Genomic DNA, 21,007 nt, shown 5'->3' with positions numbered 1-21,007 from the left:
AGATGATTGAAGAATGATGATGATGAATGATGAAGGATGATGATGAAGATGATTGAAGAATGATGGTGATGATTAATGATGGATGATGAATGATGATGAAGAAGATGAATGATGAAGAAGAAGGATGAATGATGAAGATGATTAAGATGATTTATGATGATGAATGATGGATGATCATGAAGATGAATGGTCATGAATGATGATGTATGATGTTGATGATGAATGATGGTGATGATGTATGATGATGATGATGATGGATGAAGAAGATGAAGGATGATGATGTTTGATGAATGATGGTGATTAATGAAGATGGATGATGATGTATGATGAATGACGAAGATGATGAAGATGAATAATGATGAATGATGGATGATGGATGATGATGAATAATGACGATGATGAAAGATGAAGATGAAGATGAATAATGAAGATGATGAAGAATGATGGAAGATGAGGAATGATGGAGAGAATGATGAATGAATGATGAAGGACGAATGATGAAGGACGAATGATGATGATTGAAGAATGATGAAGAATGATGAAGATGATTGATGAATGCATGATGATGAATGATGGATGATGAAGATGAATGCTGATGGAGATGATGAATGATGATTAATGATGATGAATGATGATTATGAAGAATGATTGATGAAGGATGATGGATGATGATGGTAATGATGAATGATGGTGATGATTAATGATTATGGATGAAGGATGATGATGTATGATGAAGAATGATGATTAATGAAGATGAAGGATGATGAAGATTGAGGAATGATGATGTATGATGATTGATTGATGAAGATATGTGAATGATGATGAAGATGAATAATGATGAATGATGGATGATGATGAAGATGAAAAATGAAGATGAATAATGACGATGATGAATGATGGAAGATCAAGATAAAGAATGATGATGAATGATGAAAAATGAAGAATGATGATGATGATGGATGATGAAGAATGATGAAGATGATTGAATGAATGATGAAGGATGATGATGTATGATGAATGATGAAGATGATTGAATGATGAAGGATGATGAATGATTGATGATGGTGATGATGAATGATGACGTCGTATGATGATTAATGATGATGACGTATGATGAATGATGAAGAATAATGATGATGAAGATGATTGATGAATGATGATTGAAGGATGATGATGAATGATGGTGATGATTAATGATGGATAATGATTTATGAATGATGATGAAGAAGATGATTGATGAAGGATGATGAGGAAGATGATTGATGAAGATGATGAATGATGAATGAAGAATGACGCTGAAGGATGAAGATGATTGATGAATGAATGAATGATGATGAATGATGGATAATGATTTATGAATGATGAATGTAGAATGATGATGATGAGGAAGATGATTGATGAAGATGATGAAGAAGGATGAATGATTGAATGAATGAAGAATGATGAATGATGATTAAGATGATTGATGATGAAGAAGGATGATGATGAAGATGATTGAAGAATGATGATGATTAATGATGGATGATGATGGAGATGAATGCTGATGATGAATGACGAATGATGATGATTGATGAAGAATGATGGTGATGATTAATGATTATGATGATGGATGAAGGATGGTGAAGATTGAGGAATGATGATGTATGATGTCGATGAATGAATGATGAAGATTGATTGATGAAGATGAATGATGATGAAGATGAATAATGAATGAATGATGATGGAAGATAAAGAATGATGATGAATGATGAAGATGATTGATTGATGAATGATGAAGGATGAAGAAGGATGATGATGATGAATGATGGTGATGATTGATGATGAATGATGAAGAAGGATGAATGAATGAAGAATGATGCTGAAGGATGATTGATGAAGATGATTGAATAATGATAAAGGATGATGGATGAAGAATGATGGTGATGATGAATGATGATGAAGAATGATGGATGAAGGATGATGAATGATGGTGATGATTAATGAAGATGAAGGATGATGAAGATTGAGGAATGATGATGTATGATGTTGATGAATGAATGATGATGATTGATTGATGAAGATGAATGATGATGAAGATGAATAATGATGGATGATGAAGATGAAAAATGAAGATGAATAATGAATGATGGAAGATGAAGATAAAGAATGATGATGAATGCTGATGATGATGATTGAAGAATGATGATGATTAATGATTATGATGATGAAGATGATTGATTGATGAAGATGATTGATGAATGATGAAGGATGAAGAAGGATGATGATGATGATTGAAGAATGATGATGATGATTGAAGAATGATGAAGGATGATGGATGATGATGAATGATGGTGATGATGAAGGATGATGAATGATGATCAAGATGATTGATAAAGATGATTGATGATTGATGAAGTTGAATGATGATGGATGATTGAAGAATGATGAATGATGATTATTAATGATTATGATGATGGATGATGAAGATGATTGATGAATGAATGATGATAAAGGATGATGAAGATGATGAAGAAGGATGATGATTAATGATGGATAATGATTTATGAATGATGATGAAGAAGATGAAGAAGATGATTGATTGAAGAATGATGATGATTGATGAATGAATGTAGAATGATGATGAAGGATGATGAGGAAGATGATTGATGAATGAAGAATGATGCTGAAGGATGATGATGAATGATGAAGAAGGATGATGATGAATGATTAAGATGATTGAAGAATGATTATGATGAATGATGAAGATGATTGATGGATGGTGATGTATGATGATGAATAATGATGAAGATGATGAAGGATGATGAATGAAGAATGATGAATGATGGTGATGATTAATGAAGATTGAAGATGAAGGATGATGATGTATGATGAATGACGAAGATGATGAAGATGAATGATGATTGATGAATATAAATGATGATGATGAAGATGAATAATGATGAAGATGATGAGGAATGACAATGATGATAAAGATGAATGATGAAGATGTATGATGAATGAATGATGAATGAAGAATGATGATGAAGGATGAATGCTGATGAATGACGAATGATGATGATGATTGATGATGATTAATGATTATGATGATGGATGATGAAGATGATTGATTGATGAATGATGGATGATGAATGAGAAAGATGATTGATGAATGCATGATGATGATGAAGATGATTGAAGAATGCATGATGAATGATGAAGAATGATGATGATGATGAAGAATGATGATGATGAAGAATGATTTTGATGATGGATTAATGATGAATGATTGATGAATGAAGATGAATGATGAAGATGATTGATGAATGAATGATGAAGATGATTGAAGAATGATGATGATGTATGATGGATGATGGATAATGGATAATGATTGATGAAGATGATTGATGAATGAATGATGAAGAAGATGATTGATGAAGGATGAATGATGATTGATGAAGATGATTGAAGAATGATGATGATGTATGATGAAGATGATGGATAATGATTGATAAATGATGAAGATGATTGATGAATCGATGATGAATGAATGATGAATGAAGAATGATGATGAAGGATGAATGCTGATGAATGACGAATTATGATGATGATTGATGATGATTAATGATTATGATGATGGATGATGAAGATGATTGATTGATGAATGATGGATGATGAATGAGAAAGATGATTGATGAATGCATGATGATGAAGATGATTGAAGAATGCATGATGATGAATAATGAATGATGAAGAAGAATGATGATGATGAAGAATGATGATGATGATGAAGAATGATTTTGATGATGAAGATGATTGAAGAATTATGATGAAGATGATTGATGATGTATGATGAATGATGGTGATGATTAATGATGATTTATGATGAATAATGAAGAATAATGATGATTAAGAAGATGAAGAATGATGAATATGATGGATGATGATTGAAGAATGATGATGGATGATGATGTATGATGAATGACGAAGATGATGAAGGAAGAATGATGATGATGAATCATTGATCGATGAAGGATGAATGATGATTGATTGAATAATGAAGATTGATGAATGAATGTAGAATGATAATGAACATGATTGATGAAGGATGATGAAGATGATGGATGAATGATGGATGATGATGATGATGAATGATGGTTATGATGAAGATTGATGAAGATGAATGATGGATGATGATGATAATGACGATGATGATGGAAGATGAGGAATGACGATGATGAAGATGAATGATGGAGAGAATGATGAATGATGAAGATTAATGATAAAGATGATTGATGAATGCATGATGAAGAATGATGAAGATGAATGATGAAGAAGGATGAGGATGATGATTGATTGATGATGAATGATGGTGATGATTAATGATGATCAAGATGATTGAATGATGATAAAGATGATTGATGAATGATGGATAATGATTGAGGAATGATGATGAAGATGATTGATGATGTATGATGAATGATGGTGATGATTAATGATGATTTATGATGAATAATGAAGAATAATGATGATTAAGAAGATGAAGAATGATGAATATGATGGATGATGATTGAAGAATGATGATGGATGATGATGTATGATGAATGATGAAGGAAGAATGATGATGATGAATGATAAAGATGATGAAGAAGGATGATGAATGATGATTGAAGAATGATGATGATGATGGAAAAAGAATGATGATGAAGGATGGTGATGATGATGATGATGAAGAAGAAGGATGATGATGAATGATGATGAAGAATAATGAATGATGATGAAGGATGATGGATGAAGGATGATGAATGATGGTGATGATTAATGAAGATTGAGGAATGATGATGTATGATGTTGATGAATGAATGATTATGAAGATTGATGAAGATGATAAAGATGATTGATGAAGATGATTGATTGATTGATGAATGATGATGAAGATGAATAATGATGATGATGAATGATGAAGATAAAGAATGATGATGATTAATGATTATGATGATGAAGATGATGAAGGATGATGATTGATGAATGAATGATGATGAAGAAGGATGATGATGATGAATGATGATTAATGATGGATAATGATTTATGAATGATGATGAATGAGGATGAAGAAGATGATTGATGAAAGATGATGAAGAAGATGATTGATTGAAGATTTTAGAATGATGATGAAGGATGATGAGGAAGATGAATGATGAAGAATGATGATGAATGATGATTAAGATGATTAAGTTGATTGATGATGATGATGATGCATGATGAAGCATGATGATTATGATGATGAAGAATGATGATGGATTGATGAATGATGAAGATGAAGCATGATGATGTATGATGAATGATGAAGAATGATGATGATGAACAATGATGATGGATTGATGAATGATGAAGATGATTGAGTGATGAATGATGATGATGATGAAGATGATTTATGAAGCATGAATGATGATGAAGATGAATGATGGATGATTGATGAATGAAGAATGATGATGAAGGATGATGAATGATGACGATGATTGAGTGACGAATGATGATGATGAAGATGATTGAGTGACGAATGATGATGATGAATGATTGATGAAGATGATTGATGGATGATTGCTGAAGATGATTGATGAATGAAGAATGACGATGAAGGATGATGATGATTATGATGATGATGATGAATGATGAATATGATTGAGTGATGAATGATGATTGATGATGAAGATGAATGATGGATGATTGATGAAGGATGATGAATGATGATGATTATGATGATGGTGATGAGGAAGATGATTGATGATGTGTGATGTTGATGATGAATGATGGTGATGATTAATGATGATGAAGGATGAAGAATAATGATGATGAATGATGGATGAAGAATGATGATGATGAAGGAAGAATGATGAGTGATTGATGAAGATGAAGGATGAAGAAGGATGATGATGAAGAAGATGATGATTGATGAAGATGAATGATGAAGATTAATGATGATTGAAGATGATGATTGAAGAATGATGATGATGAAGATGAATGCTGATGATGAATGACGAGTGATGATGATTGAAGGATGATGAAGAATGATGATGATCAATGATTGAAGAATGATGGATGATGATGATGAATGAAGAATGATGATGATGAAGATGAATGACGAATGATGGTAATGATTAATGATTTTGAATGATGAAGATGAAGGATGAATGATGAAGATGATTGATGAATGAATGATGATGAATGATGAAGATTGAAGATTGATGATGAATGATGGTGATGATTAATGATGATGAAGGATGATGATGTATGATGAATGATGAAGATGTATGATGAATGATGATTAATGATTATGATGATGAATGATGAAGAATGATGAATTATGATGTTGATGATGAATGATGAAGAATGATGGTGATGATTAATGAAGATGAAGGATGATGAACTGCCCAGCGATGTGTCGTGATAAAATTCATGTTTTGGGGGCATTTCTGTTGTGTAAATATATTTTTGTGGGTGTTTAGTGTAAAAATACTCAAAAACTATATAGTTTGGGGGTCACATGACCTTTGACCCATGGCTAACTCAAATTTAGCAGGAGTCTCAAATATTTTCGATATATTGTAACGCCAATGTCATAAGCTTCAAAATAAGGTATAATTTGCTCGGGTAACTAATAAAATAGTGAAAATATCTGTACGTACGTGTGTGTGTGTGTGTGTGTGTGTGTGTGTGTGTGTGTGTGTGTGTGTGTGTGTGTGTGTGTGTGTGTGTGTGTGTGTGTGTGTGTGTGTGTGTGTGTGTGTGTGTGTGTGTTACAAAAAGCATAACTCTCTGTCCCCCCCCTTTCCAGTACAGTGCAGCACCCTCCTCCCATGCCTCTCTCACTCTCCCCTCTCCCCCTTCTCTCCCGCTCTCTCTGTCTCTGGACATATCCGGACGGTGGTTATGTCTGGATGATAGTTCGTCTCCGGACGTGTCCAAGTGGTGTTTGTCTCTGGACATGTCCGGGTGGTAATTAACGCTCCAACGCACATCTGCCTTCCCTTCCTCTCACCTCACATGGTCTTCCCTTCCCCCACCCCTCCTCGATCCCACACCCCCCTCGCTCCTCTCTCCCCAACCCTCTCCCTCCCTCCTCTTTTTCTCCCTCCCTCCTTTTGTATTCCCATCAGCAAAGTGATGGGTGGTATTTGCTCGTAGGGAATATTTTGAAGAATGATATTTTTATTTCGTTATTATTTGAAATTACGCATTTCAGGGAAAAGAGATAATCTATGCGCATTTTGGAAAAATCTGTCAAAATCCAAAATCTGAGAAAAAAATCCTCATCAAAATGCAGCACCCTGTACCCCAACAAACTATGGTGGATGCTTGCTTGTAACAAGAACATATTGTTGTGGATTTCAGAATCCAATCCGAGTAATGCACTCAACATTCAGGTCATCAGACAGTTATTTCCATAAATGCATGTTCATAATAGACCCATCCCCTGTCTGGTGGGATTCTAACTCTGATGCATTGGAGAAGGGTAGAGAACAGGTTCTCTTTCTTTCTTATGGGATAACCTTTTCCCCTTTACGACACGTTCATGACGTATGATTTTATATCGGTTTTCATTTCCGCATGAGCGATATTCACCATTCGTGCATGCGAGAGATAGCCGTTAGCCCAAAGGAGACTCATTCTACTCTCTTTCCATCAAGACACATTGGCTTGGAAATACACAATTTATTTTGGTTATCATTTTCACATTGGACTTACAGGACATTTGAGTCATTAATACACCGCAAGCTTTTTCTGGACAGCACATTCTGACGGTCAAACATGGCTGTGGTCTCGAATAATTTCCTCAAGACACACCTTTTTTCCTTCGACGTTTGACATCCACCTTTTTCTATCAATGTTTGACACCCCGTTCAGCAGCTCTATGGATGCTAACTGGCTCTTATTCGTATCGGACTGAAGAAAGAGGTGATAATTGTCTGTTGACATTTTGCGAGCGCTTCATGTTTTCGCTCGGTTGTTCTGGCAAATGGCTGCTTTCTGGCGTTCGTCCAGTGCTCCGAACATGGTGTCGTAAGCCAGGCCTGTGATAATTGGGAGTTTTATCTCGTTTGATGGTCAGTAGAGAATGACCGCGAGAATTGACAGTTGGAGGTCACATGCAGCGATGTGCCAATTGGCAAGCTGGCTTTGGCTGAAGACGTGCCTGAGACTCCGCCCACACTGGTCGCCCATAAAAGGACAACAGGACTGCCTTATTAGCAGTTGGTGAGAGATCCTGCTGGCGGTTGGTGAGAGATCCTGCTGGCGGTTGGTGAGAGATCCTGCTGGCGGTTGGTGAGAGATCTTGCTGGCGGTTGGTGAGAGATCCTGCTGGCGGTTGGTGAGAGATCCTGCTGGCGGTTGGTGAGAGATCCTGCTGACAGGTAACAGCTCCTGACAGTTGGGGACAGCAGCAATGGCAGTTGGTGACAGTGGGACTGTTCCTGCTGGTTCTGCTCAGTACCTGGTTCTTGGCGTACCTGGTTCTTGGCATTCCTGGTTCCTGGGGGGAGATGTGATGTCGATTGGTGTCCAAGCCTGTTTGCAAGTGGATGCACAACGAGGCAATGCGCTGTCAACGGAAATGAGCTGGGCTGTGGAGAGGTCATTTGGGGAGGTAGACCAAAGCACATTCACACATTTTGGTTTATTTTAATCGACGCATGCAGACTTCTGCCTTGGTAAGCCGAGAACAGATTTATTTTCCCCCTGAATGATTTGATGGGTACCCATGTCTCGTGTTTATTTGTTCAGTAAGGCATTGTGATAAGCATCTGCTCTTTGTACATTTTTATATAAGTGCTTGTTGAATTCTTTATTTATTTGAGGTTATTTTGTTGATTGATTTGAATTCTTCCATTTAATCGAAAAGGAAATATAAAGTCCTTCAGTTTATTTATTTTTCTTCATAATAAATTCCTTGTTGACGTTTCAACCTGTCTGTGATTGTCATTTCCTTCCATTGATCCAGCATTGTCTGAACCGAGATAGACTGGGAGATTATAATTCCCAAGCTAATTAACCTGTCATAGTCGGCGTGCACCAACGGTAAACGTTCGGTCGCATTACTTAAGATCTAATCAAGATAAGATTGGTACATTGCCAAGTTGGTGACAGTGGGATTATAAAAAAGTGGGACTCCTGGTCAGGAGGCCACGTGACCTCTAGTTAAACGGCAAATTAGATGGACACTGAAACTCCTGGTTAACTGGTTGGCATTCGTGGTTGTTAAGCAACCCACCACATCACAAAGTTAATTGCGAGCAGTGGCCCCAGGTCCGGTTCTTCCGAGGAGAAATGAGGATTAACCCCCTCATAATACACTCGATACCCGTGGTCGTAACAATATTTTTCAAATGTCATTTCATGGTTTCGCCCATGTCAAACCATTGAAATAACACCAGGTGGGTTGACTCAGCCTGTCATCCTTCCGAGATTGGCAAAATGAGTTCCAGCTTACTGGTAACGGGCACTATGTCAGTGGTACAGCCACACTTCCATAAAAATGATGCAACTCGCAGCCACAAGCTGCATATGAAACAACTTTAAAAATTATTGGATCCAGATCCAGATCTTCACCTAAATTGAATCAATTTGTCCTTGTCACACACGCAACCTATCCACCAAGTTTCGATCAAATCCATCCATAGCTTTTTGAGATATACTGCTCACAATCAAACACAGACAAACAAAGACACAGGGGTGAAAACATAACAAACTAGAGGGGGAGCACTCGGTAGAGTGCAAAACCTCTGCCGCCAATACTACTAGGTCACTCAAGTGAACCTGATATCCTATTCATTCAATTTGACGTCAACAGTGCTCAGAGTTATAGTTTGCAACTTTCCCTTTTACATACTCAATTCATTCATCATAACTAGATTCCTTGAGACAAATTGATTTTACGTGGGTATATCCACCTGAAGTTCCAAAATCAGCCGCAATTATAATTTGGGCATATTTTTTGTTGGAAATCACTTATAACATGTAGAAATGCAAAAAAAAAAAATCGAAATTTTGTTGAAAAAAGTTGCAAAAAAAAATTTTTCTCTAACAATTTTTTTTGGGGGGGGGGGTTGGAAATCACTTAAAACATGTAGAAATGAAAAAAAAATCAAATATTTTTTCAAATTGGCCACCATAGCGACCATATTGGATTTTGGACCAAGTCCAAAATCTAATGGCATGATCCTTGGACCAGACCTCACCCTGCCCCCCCCACCAAGTTTCGTCGAAATCCGTCAAGGAGTTTTTCCGTAATACTGTTCATAAACAAACAAACAAACAAACAGAAAGGGGTGAAAACAGTAACCTCCATCCATCTTCGATGGCGGAGGTTCACTAGAGGGGGAGCACTTGGTTGAATGCAAAACCTCCGCTGCCAATACTGCTGGGTCACTTAAGTGAACCTGACATCCTATTCAGTGTAGGTCAAAACGGATCAGAATCTACTGAACCATGATTGAATAAACTAAACTAGATCGACGCACATGTAGAAATACCAAAGAAAAAAAAAATTCGAAATTTTTTTGAAAAAACAAATTCGAAATTTTTTTGAAAAAAAAAATTCGAAATTTTTTTTGAAAAAAAGTTGCAAAATTTGTTGGTTTTTTTCTAACAAATTTTTTGGGGGGGTTGGAAATCACTTAAAACGTGTAGAAATGCAAAAAAAATTCAAATATTTTTCAAATAAAATCGAAATTTTTTTGAAAAAAAAATTTTTTGAGACCAAGTCCAAAATCTAATGGCATGATCCTTGGACCATACCTAACCCCCCCACCAAGTTTCGTCGAAATCCGTCGAGGAGTTTTTTTCCGTAATACTGTTCACAAACAAACAAACAAACAGACAGGGGTGAAAACAGTAACCTCTGTCCATCTTAGATGGTGGAGGTTAACTCGAGGGGGAGCACTCGGTAGAGTGCAAAACCTCTGCCGCCAACACTGCTGGGTCACTTAAGTGAACCTGATTTCCTATTCATTGTAGGTCAAAACGGATCAGACTCTACTGAACCACGATTGAATAAATTAAACTAGATCGACGCGCATGCAGAAATGCCAAAAAAATAAAAAAAAATAAAAAAAAATCGAAATTTTTTTGAAAAAAAAGTTACAAAATGTTTTTTTTTTCCTCGCAATTTTTTTGGGGTTGGAAATCACTTAAAACATGTAGAAATGCAAAAAAAATTCAAATATTTTTCAAATAAAATCGAAATTTTTTTGAAAAAAGTTGCTAAATTTTGTTTTTTTTTCTCTAACAATTTTTTTTGGGTTGGAAATCACTTAAAACATGTAGAAATGCAAAAACAAAAATTCAAATATTTTTTCAAAATGGCCGCCATAGCGGCCATATTGGACTTTGGTCCAAGTCCAAAATCTCATGGACCATACCTAATCCTTGGACCATACCTAATCCCCCCACCAAGTTTTGTCGAAATCCGTCCAGGAGTTTTTCCGTAATACTGTTCACAAACAAACAAACAGAAAGGGGTGAAAACAGTAACCTCCGTCCATCTTAGATGGTGGAGGTTAACTCGAGGGGGAGCACTCGGTCGAGTGCAAAACCTCTGCCGCCAACATTGCTGTGTCACTTAAGTGAACCTGATATCCTATTCATTGTAGGTCAAAACAGATCAGACTCTACTGAACCACGATTGAATCAATTAAACTAGATCGACATGCATGCAGAAATGCCAAAAAATATATATATATATATATATAAATTTTTTTGAAAAAAAAGTTGCAAAATGTTTTTGTTTTTTTCCTCTCGCAAATTTTTTTGGGGTTGGAAATCACTTAAAACATGTAGAAATGCAAAAAAAAAAATTCAAATATTTTTCAAATAAAATCGAAATTTATTTGAAAAAAGTTGCTAAATTTTGTTTTTTTTTTTCCTCTAACAATTTTTTTTTTTTTGGTTGGAAATCACTTAAAACATGTAGAAATGCAAAAACAAAAATTCAAATATTTTTTCAAAATGGCCGCCATAGCGGCCATATTGGACTTTGGACCAAGTCCCAAATCTCATGGCATGATCCTTGAACCATACCTAATCCCCCCACCAAGTTTCGTCGAAATCCGTCCAGGAGTTTTTCCGTAATACTGTTCACAAACAAACAAACAAACAAACAAACAGAAAGGGGTGAAAACAGTAACCTCCGTCCATCTTAGATGGTGGAGGTTAACTCGAGGGGGAGCACTCGGTAGAGTGCAAAACCTCTGCCGCCAACACTGTTGGGTCACTTAAGTGAACCTGATATCCGATTCATTGTAGGTCAAAACGGATCAGACTCTACTGAACCACGATTGAATAAATTAAACTAGATCGACGCGCATGCAGAAATGCCAAACAAAAAAATAAAAAAATAAAAATAAAATAAAAAAAAATCGAAATTTTTTTGAAAAAAAAAGTTGCAAAATGTTTGTTTTTTTTCCTCTCGCAAATTTTTTTGGGGTTGGAAATCACTTAAAACATGTAGAAATGCAAAAAAAATTCAAATATTTTTCAAATAAAATCGAAATTTTTTTGAAAAAAGTTGCTAAATTTTGTTTTTTTTTCTCTAACAATTTTTTTTGGGGTTGGAAATCACTTAAAACATGTAGAAATGCAAAAACAAAAATTCTAATATTTTTTCAAAATGGCCGCCATAGCGGCCATATTGGACTTTGGACCAAGTCCAAAATCTCATAGCATGATCCTTGGACCATACCTAATCCCCCCACCAAGTTTCGTCGAAATCCGTCCAGGAGTTTTTCCGTAATACTGTTCACAAACAAACAAACAGAAAGGGGTGAAAACAGTAACCTCCGTCCATCTTCGATGGCGGAGGTTAACAAAAAAAACAAGGTAAATATCCCAACAAGACTTTGTTCCTATACTCTGAAAAATTAATGTGATGAGTATTTCAAAAATGCTATCCCATGTGTCTGTAGGAGCACAACTTAGAGTGGTTTCCACGGATGCGTGCAATGTCGTTGATGAGCGGGGAGGGTGAGGCTGAGCAGAACGAGGTACGTGGCCTCCAGGAAAAGTTGGAGGGAACAATGCGACTCATCTCTCAGCTTTCTACGCAGCTCACTGATTTACGAGAGAAGGTGAGAATGCTGGATTTTTTTTTCTTTGTTTGTTTTGCTTTGTCTCCATTCTCTTTTGTTTTGTCTTAACACACATTGGACTGGCAGGATGGCCTTGAGGTACGCACACTCCCATCTGAGCTCTCTTTCCTGGGCTTGAATCTCAGCCCAGATAGAACCCATCATCTTGGTGTCTCGCAAGTAGGGTGATTAATCAATCTGTATGCCGTCCCTCAGATGGACGTTAAACTAGGAGGCCTGTCTGCCGGCATTCGTTCTTGGATGTTAATGATCTCATGGTGTCTTTCCGAAGTGTAGGTAAGCTATCTCCAGCGCAATGGCAAAATTAACAAGAACAACAGCAATCAGAGATTGCAGACCCTTGCCAGGAATTGTTTTGTGTGGTGTTTGTGCAGTTATGTGTGGTGTATTTTGCGTGGCATTTGTCTATTGGTGTGTTATGTAATTAATAAGACATGATTAGAACTGCCACTTTATAACTGCTGGTCGTGATGACCGGGTACCAAGACGTCCCGCTTTGATGCAACCCTGCTTTGATTGGACACCTGACCCTGACCCATGACATTTTTAATTATTATTCAATTGAATTCAGAATGGGAATCAAATAAATTCAATTCCAATCAAATGGAAGACCAAATAGGTACAGTCCTGCATTGGAGTCATCAGAAGGAACCCAAACAAGCAAAAAACAAATATAAAGTCATCAGAAGGAACCTGGATAGGATTCGCATTTCAGCTGCTACTCCTCTACCCTTAAATCCTTTCAGGCACAGCTCAGTGAACCTTATTTTTAAAAATCAAAATAGAAAAAAAATCAAAAAACCCCAGATAAATTTTTTTTATAATTCTGGCTGCCAGACCATGTGTCCAATCAAGTTCAAATTTAAAACATATATTCCACATCACTACTTGATAATAATCGTGAAGTTTCACGTTGATTGATTAATTGGTTCCAGAGAAAACATTATTTAATATTTTCTTCAATACAATATGGATGCCAAACCATGTGACCTTTCAATTATTCCTGAACAAAATTGTACACGCAAGGATTGGTGAACATTTGTGTGAAGTTTCTCCTCAATCTGTCCAGCCGTTCTGGAGAAAATTATTTTTTATAGGTTTCGGGTAAATCCAATATGGCTGTCAAACAATGTGACCGATGATGTCATGTGTGTGAATCTTTTCTTCCTCATGAATAGGCGGTCATATATGTAAAGTTTCATCTCGATCAGTTCACCCACTTTAGAGAAGATTTTTTAAAGGTTTTTAGAACATACGTATGTATATGGATGCCGAATCACATGATCAATGACGTCATAAATGTTTTTTCTGTGGACCATCTTATCCCTACATGACCCTCAAAAATGTTCATACTGATCAAATTTAGCGTTCTACATATGCAATGATGACATCATAACAAAGACACCTTTGACATCATTTTAAAAAATCATTGTTATTCCCCATGAGAAGTACTTGATGTTTGCAAAGTTTCAATTTTTTCCTTGGTGTGGTTTCAGAAATTGAAGTCCAAAGTGTTTCCATTTTTCCAACATGGTTGCCATACAACATGACCTACGACATCATAATTATCATTAAAACATTCTTCATGAGTAGTTGCACCTATGGTGTAAATTTTGTCTCAATCTGACAAGCAGTTGCAGAGAAAAACACGAAAGTTGTGTGCGTACAAACAAGCCGGTAGGCGGCCATGGGTCGCTGAGAATCCGATGACCTTTGACCCCTGATCCGAGTTAATCTAGTACTAAGTACTTATGAAATTGCAATCGAATCAGTTAACTCGTGTATGAGCAAGGGGGCTTTGAATGGTCATTTTGCCCGAACAATGCACTCATTGACTTTTGACCCCTGACTTAGCCGAGATAGGTCAATATGTCCTGAAGCAAAGTTGCAGTACCCATTCAGTACTCTGTACCTATGAACTTTCATTCGTATCGGTTAACCCATGTAGGAGCAAGGGTGCCTTGAATGGTAATTTCACCCGAAAAATGCACTTCTTGACCTTTGACCCCTGACCTACTCAAGATAGGTCATGTTGCAAATGAGCAAAGTTGTAGTTCTCATTACGGTCTATAAGCATGTAAAGATTCATTCGATTCGGTTCAACCATCTTGGAGCTAGTGTACTTTGAATTTTCAGCGGGAATGCTCAATGGACCTCGGACACCCAAGTTGAGAGGGTTACCATTTGGAAACTATAAGTTATAGAAAAAAAAAGGTTATGCATACCAAATCTCATAGAGTTCCATGTCCTGCCTGATAATTACTGGGTATCAATTTGAATGAAAAATACCAAAAATGCGGTTTGATATCGGAAATCCCCAAAGTTCGAGGAGGCTGTGGGTGAACAAAGATATAAATTGAAAATCCGGCTAAATCGTTTGTGCACAATGCATTCCAGATGATTCGTGTGAATTTTCATGACCATCCGACCATAACCCGAGGAGGAGTAGCATTTGGCGCGAAGGCATCTCCAGCTCTCGTATATTATCGATTTTTGCACTAATTGACCTTTGACCCCTGACCGAAGCGAAATCGGTCAATATGTCCTGAGGCAAAGTTGTAGTACTCATTGAGTACCATGAACCTGCAAAGTTTCATTCGTATCGATGCACTCACCTGGTCGCAAGGGGGGCTTCAATTTTCACACATACCCTAATTGTAGGGGGCTCTGTGGGTATAGTATTCCATATATCACAAAAATCGGAATATATTTGATAGAGCATCACCTGCAGATCATTCATGCCAAATTTCATAACCCTACGTGGGATAATGGCTTTCGGAATTGATTTCGCGTGAACGGTACCGATTTTGAAGGTTTTTCGGTTGTTGCTGGGGAACCAAAGCGTCCCTAGCAACAATCACAATTTCCAAAGCACTATGTCATAAGATGTACCTACCACCCGAGTTTGGTCAAAATCTGCCCACGTTTACTACCAATTATGCTGATGACAAACGAACAAACATCCAAATAACCAGAGTTGGTGTCAAAGCCACCCAATGCTCACCTGTTTATACATTTATCATTTTTAAAAGACGAGTCTAATAATTAATATTTTTTATAATTCGCTAACAATTTTTTGGAAATCACTTAAAACATGTAGAAATGCAAAAAAAAAAAAATTTTCTTAATTTTTTTTGGGGGGGGGGCGTTGGAAATCACTTAAAACATGTAGAAATGCAAAAAAAAAAATTCTCTCAATTTTTGGGGGGCTTGGAAATCACTTAAAACATGTAGAAATGCAAAAAAAAAAATTCTCTAAATTTTTTTTGGGGGGGGACCAAGTCCAAAATCTAATGCTATGATCCTTGGACGATACCTAACCCCCCCCCCCCACCAAGTGTCGTCGAAATCCGTTGAGGAGTTTTCCGTAATACAAAAAAAATTAACATTTTCACGCTCACGCTCACGCTCACGCTCACGCTCACGCCAGGGGTATCGCTATAGCTCTCTGTTCTTCGAACAGGTGAGCTAAAAATGGCCCATAGGGCCAGGATTTGACGAAATTCAACAAGATCGCGTACCATCAAGGATATTGAGCGATAATAGGTATTTTTGGGGTTAAACATAGTTTTTCAGGAAAACAAAGAAAAAAAAACAAAAACATTAAATTAAAATACCTGTCACCTCCGTAATCCGCAACGGATGTGACCAATTTTTAATCCATTCAAAGATACTCCCCTCCGACGTCCGTGTTTCAAATCTGAAAGGAATCCGTTAAGATTTGGCGGAGACATGAATTTTTGAAAATCGGCCCATGCTAAAAGATACGGATTTTCAGGAATTTTTCCTGACCTTGACATACCAAAAATTATAGGGTTCTATTCTGGTGGCCAATAAAGTCCATTGGTGAAGTTCCATGACAATCCGACAAGAAATGCGACCTGTAGAGCGAGACGTACACACAAACAAAACAAACCAACATGCTTGACAAAATCGGAGATTTCGTCAAGTAACAAACAGACAGAAAAAGCCGGGAGGCGGACATGGGGAGTCGATCAAGTCGAATTTAGTCGTTTTTCAGCCGTTACTTGCCAACAAAAGCGTCCATAGCAACGGTTCTTTCTCACACATAACTAGGAGATACCATGAACCCACCAACCAAGTTTCATCGAAATCGCCATTGTATTAACGGAGCACTGGACCGAATAGACAGACAGACAGACAAGCCGGTAGGCGGACATGGGTAGTCGCCTACCCAATAGAACCGGACGCGATGGGCCCGTTCGATGCGCAATGACCTGAGGATTAAGCACAAGAAAATTCATGATTCTAGGTTCAACGGTTAATGCGGCAGATTGTTTTTTCGGTAAAATACCCCCACATTTAGAGGTTTTTTGGCCGTTGCTGGGCAACGGAGCGGTCCATAGCAACGGTTCTTTCTCACACATAACTCGGACATACCATGAACCTACCATACCAGTTTCATGTATATCTGACTCAGTCTCTGAGATATAACAAACTTCGTTTTTTTTATTGTTTTCGACCAGGGTTTATTCAAAGTCTATCTTCTCCGACAGTTTTCATAGGATCCGGCTGGAAATTTTTGACAATAGGGCTGAATGTACTGCCCACAGTCGCTCGTGGCCCGATTTTTGAAAAAATAATTTTTTTATGATTTTTCAAAAATTTCAAAGTCCCGTTGCTTGGCAACAGTGGTGTCCATAGCAATGGTTCTCATTTGCACACAACTCGGTCATGGTATGAACCTACCAACCAAGTTTCATCAAAATCGCCATTTTAAATACTGATAAGGGTAGAACAAATCAAAAAAAAAAACATTGGAATTATTTTTTTCGACTTTATTGACTACCCAACAAACAGACGGAAAAACTGATAAGGGTAGAACAAATTTCAAATTTTTTTTAAAACTTTTTTTTTTTCAACTGGATCGACTACCCAACATAGACGGAAATACTGATAATAAGGGTAGACTAGATTGACTACCCAATTACTGACAATAAGGATCACCTATTTGGCGACCCAACAAACGAAGGCGAACAACATAAGTCAAAAAATATAATTTTTTGCCAAATAAACAGAGGTGATCAACATACTTGTCAAAAAAAGACTAAATCAAAAAATTTGCTAAGTAACAAACGGACACACAATACCCTCTCCTTCGGTGAGGGTAATTAGCATGGATGTACAACCTGAAAACATAATGCCAGCAGAGGCATAAAAGAGTTTTGAGAAATTTTATGAAAACTCCTATTCACTTGATGACATGTGCAGAGTCCCCAAAAGCTACACAGAAAATTTGATGGGCCGGCAACAAAACTGTGGGAGGAGTACTATGTAAAATCAATGCACCTTTGATGATGATGAAGATGATGATATTACTGAACCAGCGAATGTTTCCACGTGCAGTAAATGGCAAAACTGCTAAAGCCAAACCCGAGAATGAGATTACGTGGAAAGGGAGCAGCGTCGTCCGAGTAGAAACTCAAAATCACAATTCCATTGGGAATTTAATGAGCCAGCAAATGTTTCCACATGCAGTAAATGGAAAAACTGCTAATGCTGAACCCGAGAATGAGATTACATGGAGAGAGGGAGCAGCATAGTATGGGTGGAAACTCAATATCACAATTGCATTGAGAAATTGATGAAACCTCCCACCCACCAAAGGATGGCGAAAAAGCGGCGTCATTCGGATGGAAACTGAAAATGACAATTGTATTTTGATATTATGGAACCAGCGAATGTTTCCACATGCAGTGAATGGCAAAACAGCGAATGCCAAACCTTGAATGAGTTTACATGTGGAGAGGGAGCAGTGTCGTACAGGTGGAAACTCAAAATTATAATTGTATTAAGAAATCTATGAAACCTCCCGCCCACCTAAGGACAACACTGGGCCCCCAAAAGGTCTCACAGAAAGTTTGGCGGGATAGCCTCAAAACTGAGAGAGATGGGAGTGGGGGTGGGGGAGCGAGGAAGGAGGGGTAGGGGCAGGGAAGGCAGCAGGAGGGGAGTGGGAAATTAAGGCAGTGGGAGGGGAGGGTAAGGGAAGGCATTGTGAGGGAAGGGTCTATCCAGACATAACCACCGTCCGGATACGTCTGAAGATAACCACCGTCTGGAGAGCGAGAGAGAGATAGAGAGATAGATATAGACGTGGGAGGAGTGTATAAGGAGGGGTGGAGCGATCCTATGGTGGGTGGGAGGATGCGCTGTATTAGGAGGGGGTGGTGCAAGAATGGGACAAAGAGAGGAGTGGGGTGGGGAGTTAGCAGAGAGAATATGTTATACTTTATCAATAATAAAAAAACACACACACATACATACACACACACACAATATTGTTACGGGTGCCAGTGCGTAGGCCACCAACCGACCGCTCTGACGGAGCCGCAAGTCGAGTCGGCCCGACCGATCGCCCGCAATATAGATCGCCGCCCGAATAAGTCCGAGTCGACGGGTCCTTGTACAAGAGGCGAAATATGCCAATGGGCAGACCACGTGGGGTAGGGTCGATTGCCAATCTTCAAATGTACCTAAATACCCACGTGATTCAACTACCGGGGTATTCCACCCTCAACAGAACTCGTACGGAACAAGCCGCTTAAGCAGCTTGTCCCGTGCGCAATTCCGAGAACCGTCAGTCCAAATGTCCCCCTTTTACGGCAAACCAACGGCTTTCTAACTACCAACACACGAAATGCTCAGTCAATGAAAGAATCGACGTGACGAGCTGAAAACATTTAACAATTGGGGTATTTTTTATTAATAATGGGGAACTAGGGAAGCACGTAAGAGCAGAACTATACCGACTATACGAAATGCAATGCAAACATTTACAGCACACAAAGCACTTAACAATTTCCTACTTATTAGACGGGCCCACGGACACACGTTCGCACACACACATATATTTCGCGCACGCGCGCGCACGCACGCACGCACGCACGCACGCACGCACACACACACACACACGAAATGGTGGCTGAGGCCTTTAATAACGGGCTCCAGCTTGGAGGACAGGTGAGCTGAAACCCAGGACCTATCTCGAACCTCTCCACCTCGTGTGGTCTTCAAGTTGTTCGGACCCGGGCTCCAGCGAGAGCGAGCTGGACCCAATCGCCATGAGCCGCGATCCTTCCCGAGCTCCAGATAATCCTCCCGCGCTTCTCAACACGTGCTGGTGAGACGAGGCGCCGATCCTTCCCGTCGATGCGCCGCTTCCCCGAGGAACCACCTCCAAGATGAGGTCGACGAGTCGCACCAAGCCGGGAACCAAACGGAGAACAAAGAGCTCCACGAACCAAGAAGAAGCCACCACTCGCAGCTCGAGCCGAGCGACCAGCTCAACTCTCTTCCAAACAAAGCAGCTCGAAGCAAAAAGCTCTCCCGAGCCAAGCAGAAGCCGAAGCTCACTGAACCACCAAAGCAGAAAGCCTTCAAAAAGCCTCCTCCCGAGCCAGGCCACAGCCAAAGCTCTCCCGAGCCAAGCAGGACCCGACGGCCTGCTGAACAACTACTCAGCAGAAGCAAAAAGCTTCCGAAAGCCTCAACCCTAACCCAAGCTAAACAGGACCCGACGGCCTGCTGAACGACCACTCCCCAACACGAACAAAGAAAGGATCTCCTCCTTATCATTCTCTGCCCCCTCCCCCGCACCCGGCGTGACTCATGCCCTCGTGATCCCCCGCTCAACCACGGGTGGGAGGGAGTTGTTGACGTCATGAATCACAGGACGGAAGGGTTCTTCTTCCTCTTCGCAGAGGAGGGGGAGGGACGTCTCCATTGTTTCGTGATCGCTCCCTAACTATTGAATTGAATAACAGCGCACTTAATCGATTTCTGCCCATTAAACAATGGAAGGTGAACTATCTGGAGAACAAGCACTTATCGGCATAACTGACTAAAGGAACCTGAATGTTGTG

At 38.7% G+C, this 21,007-nt stretch overlaps 1 protein-coding gene across 1 annotated transcript in view; it reads left to right on the top strand.

Annotated features, from left to right (window-relative positions):
• LOC147018114 (inositol 1,4,5-trisphosphate-gated calcium channel ITPR1-like) overlaps positions 1–21,007 on the top strand; it is a 489,954-nt gene that overhangs the window by 464,748 nt on the left and 4,199 nt on the right. The window contains exon 60 of the mRNA XM_085900071.1: positions 12,939–13,100. Coding sequence (XP_085756197.1) covers positions 12,939–13,100 — 162 coding nt within the window. The remainder of the gene's footprint in view (positions 1–12,938; positions 13,101–21,007) is intronic.

This window comes from Eptatretus burgeri, chromosome 10, assembly GCF_056783735.1.
Source record: "Eptatretus burgeri isolate ZD-2024b chromosome 10, Ebu_testis_v1, whole genome shotgun sequence".
NCBI classification, from domain to species: Eukaryota; Metazoa; Chordata; class Myxini; order Myxiniformes; family Myxinidae; genus Eptatretus; species Eptatretus burgeri.
This window is presented reverse-complemented; position numbering and strand designations above follow the sequence as displayed.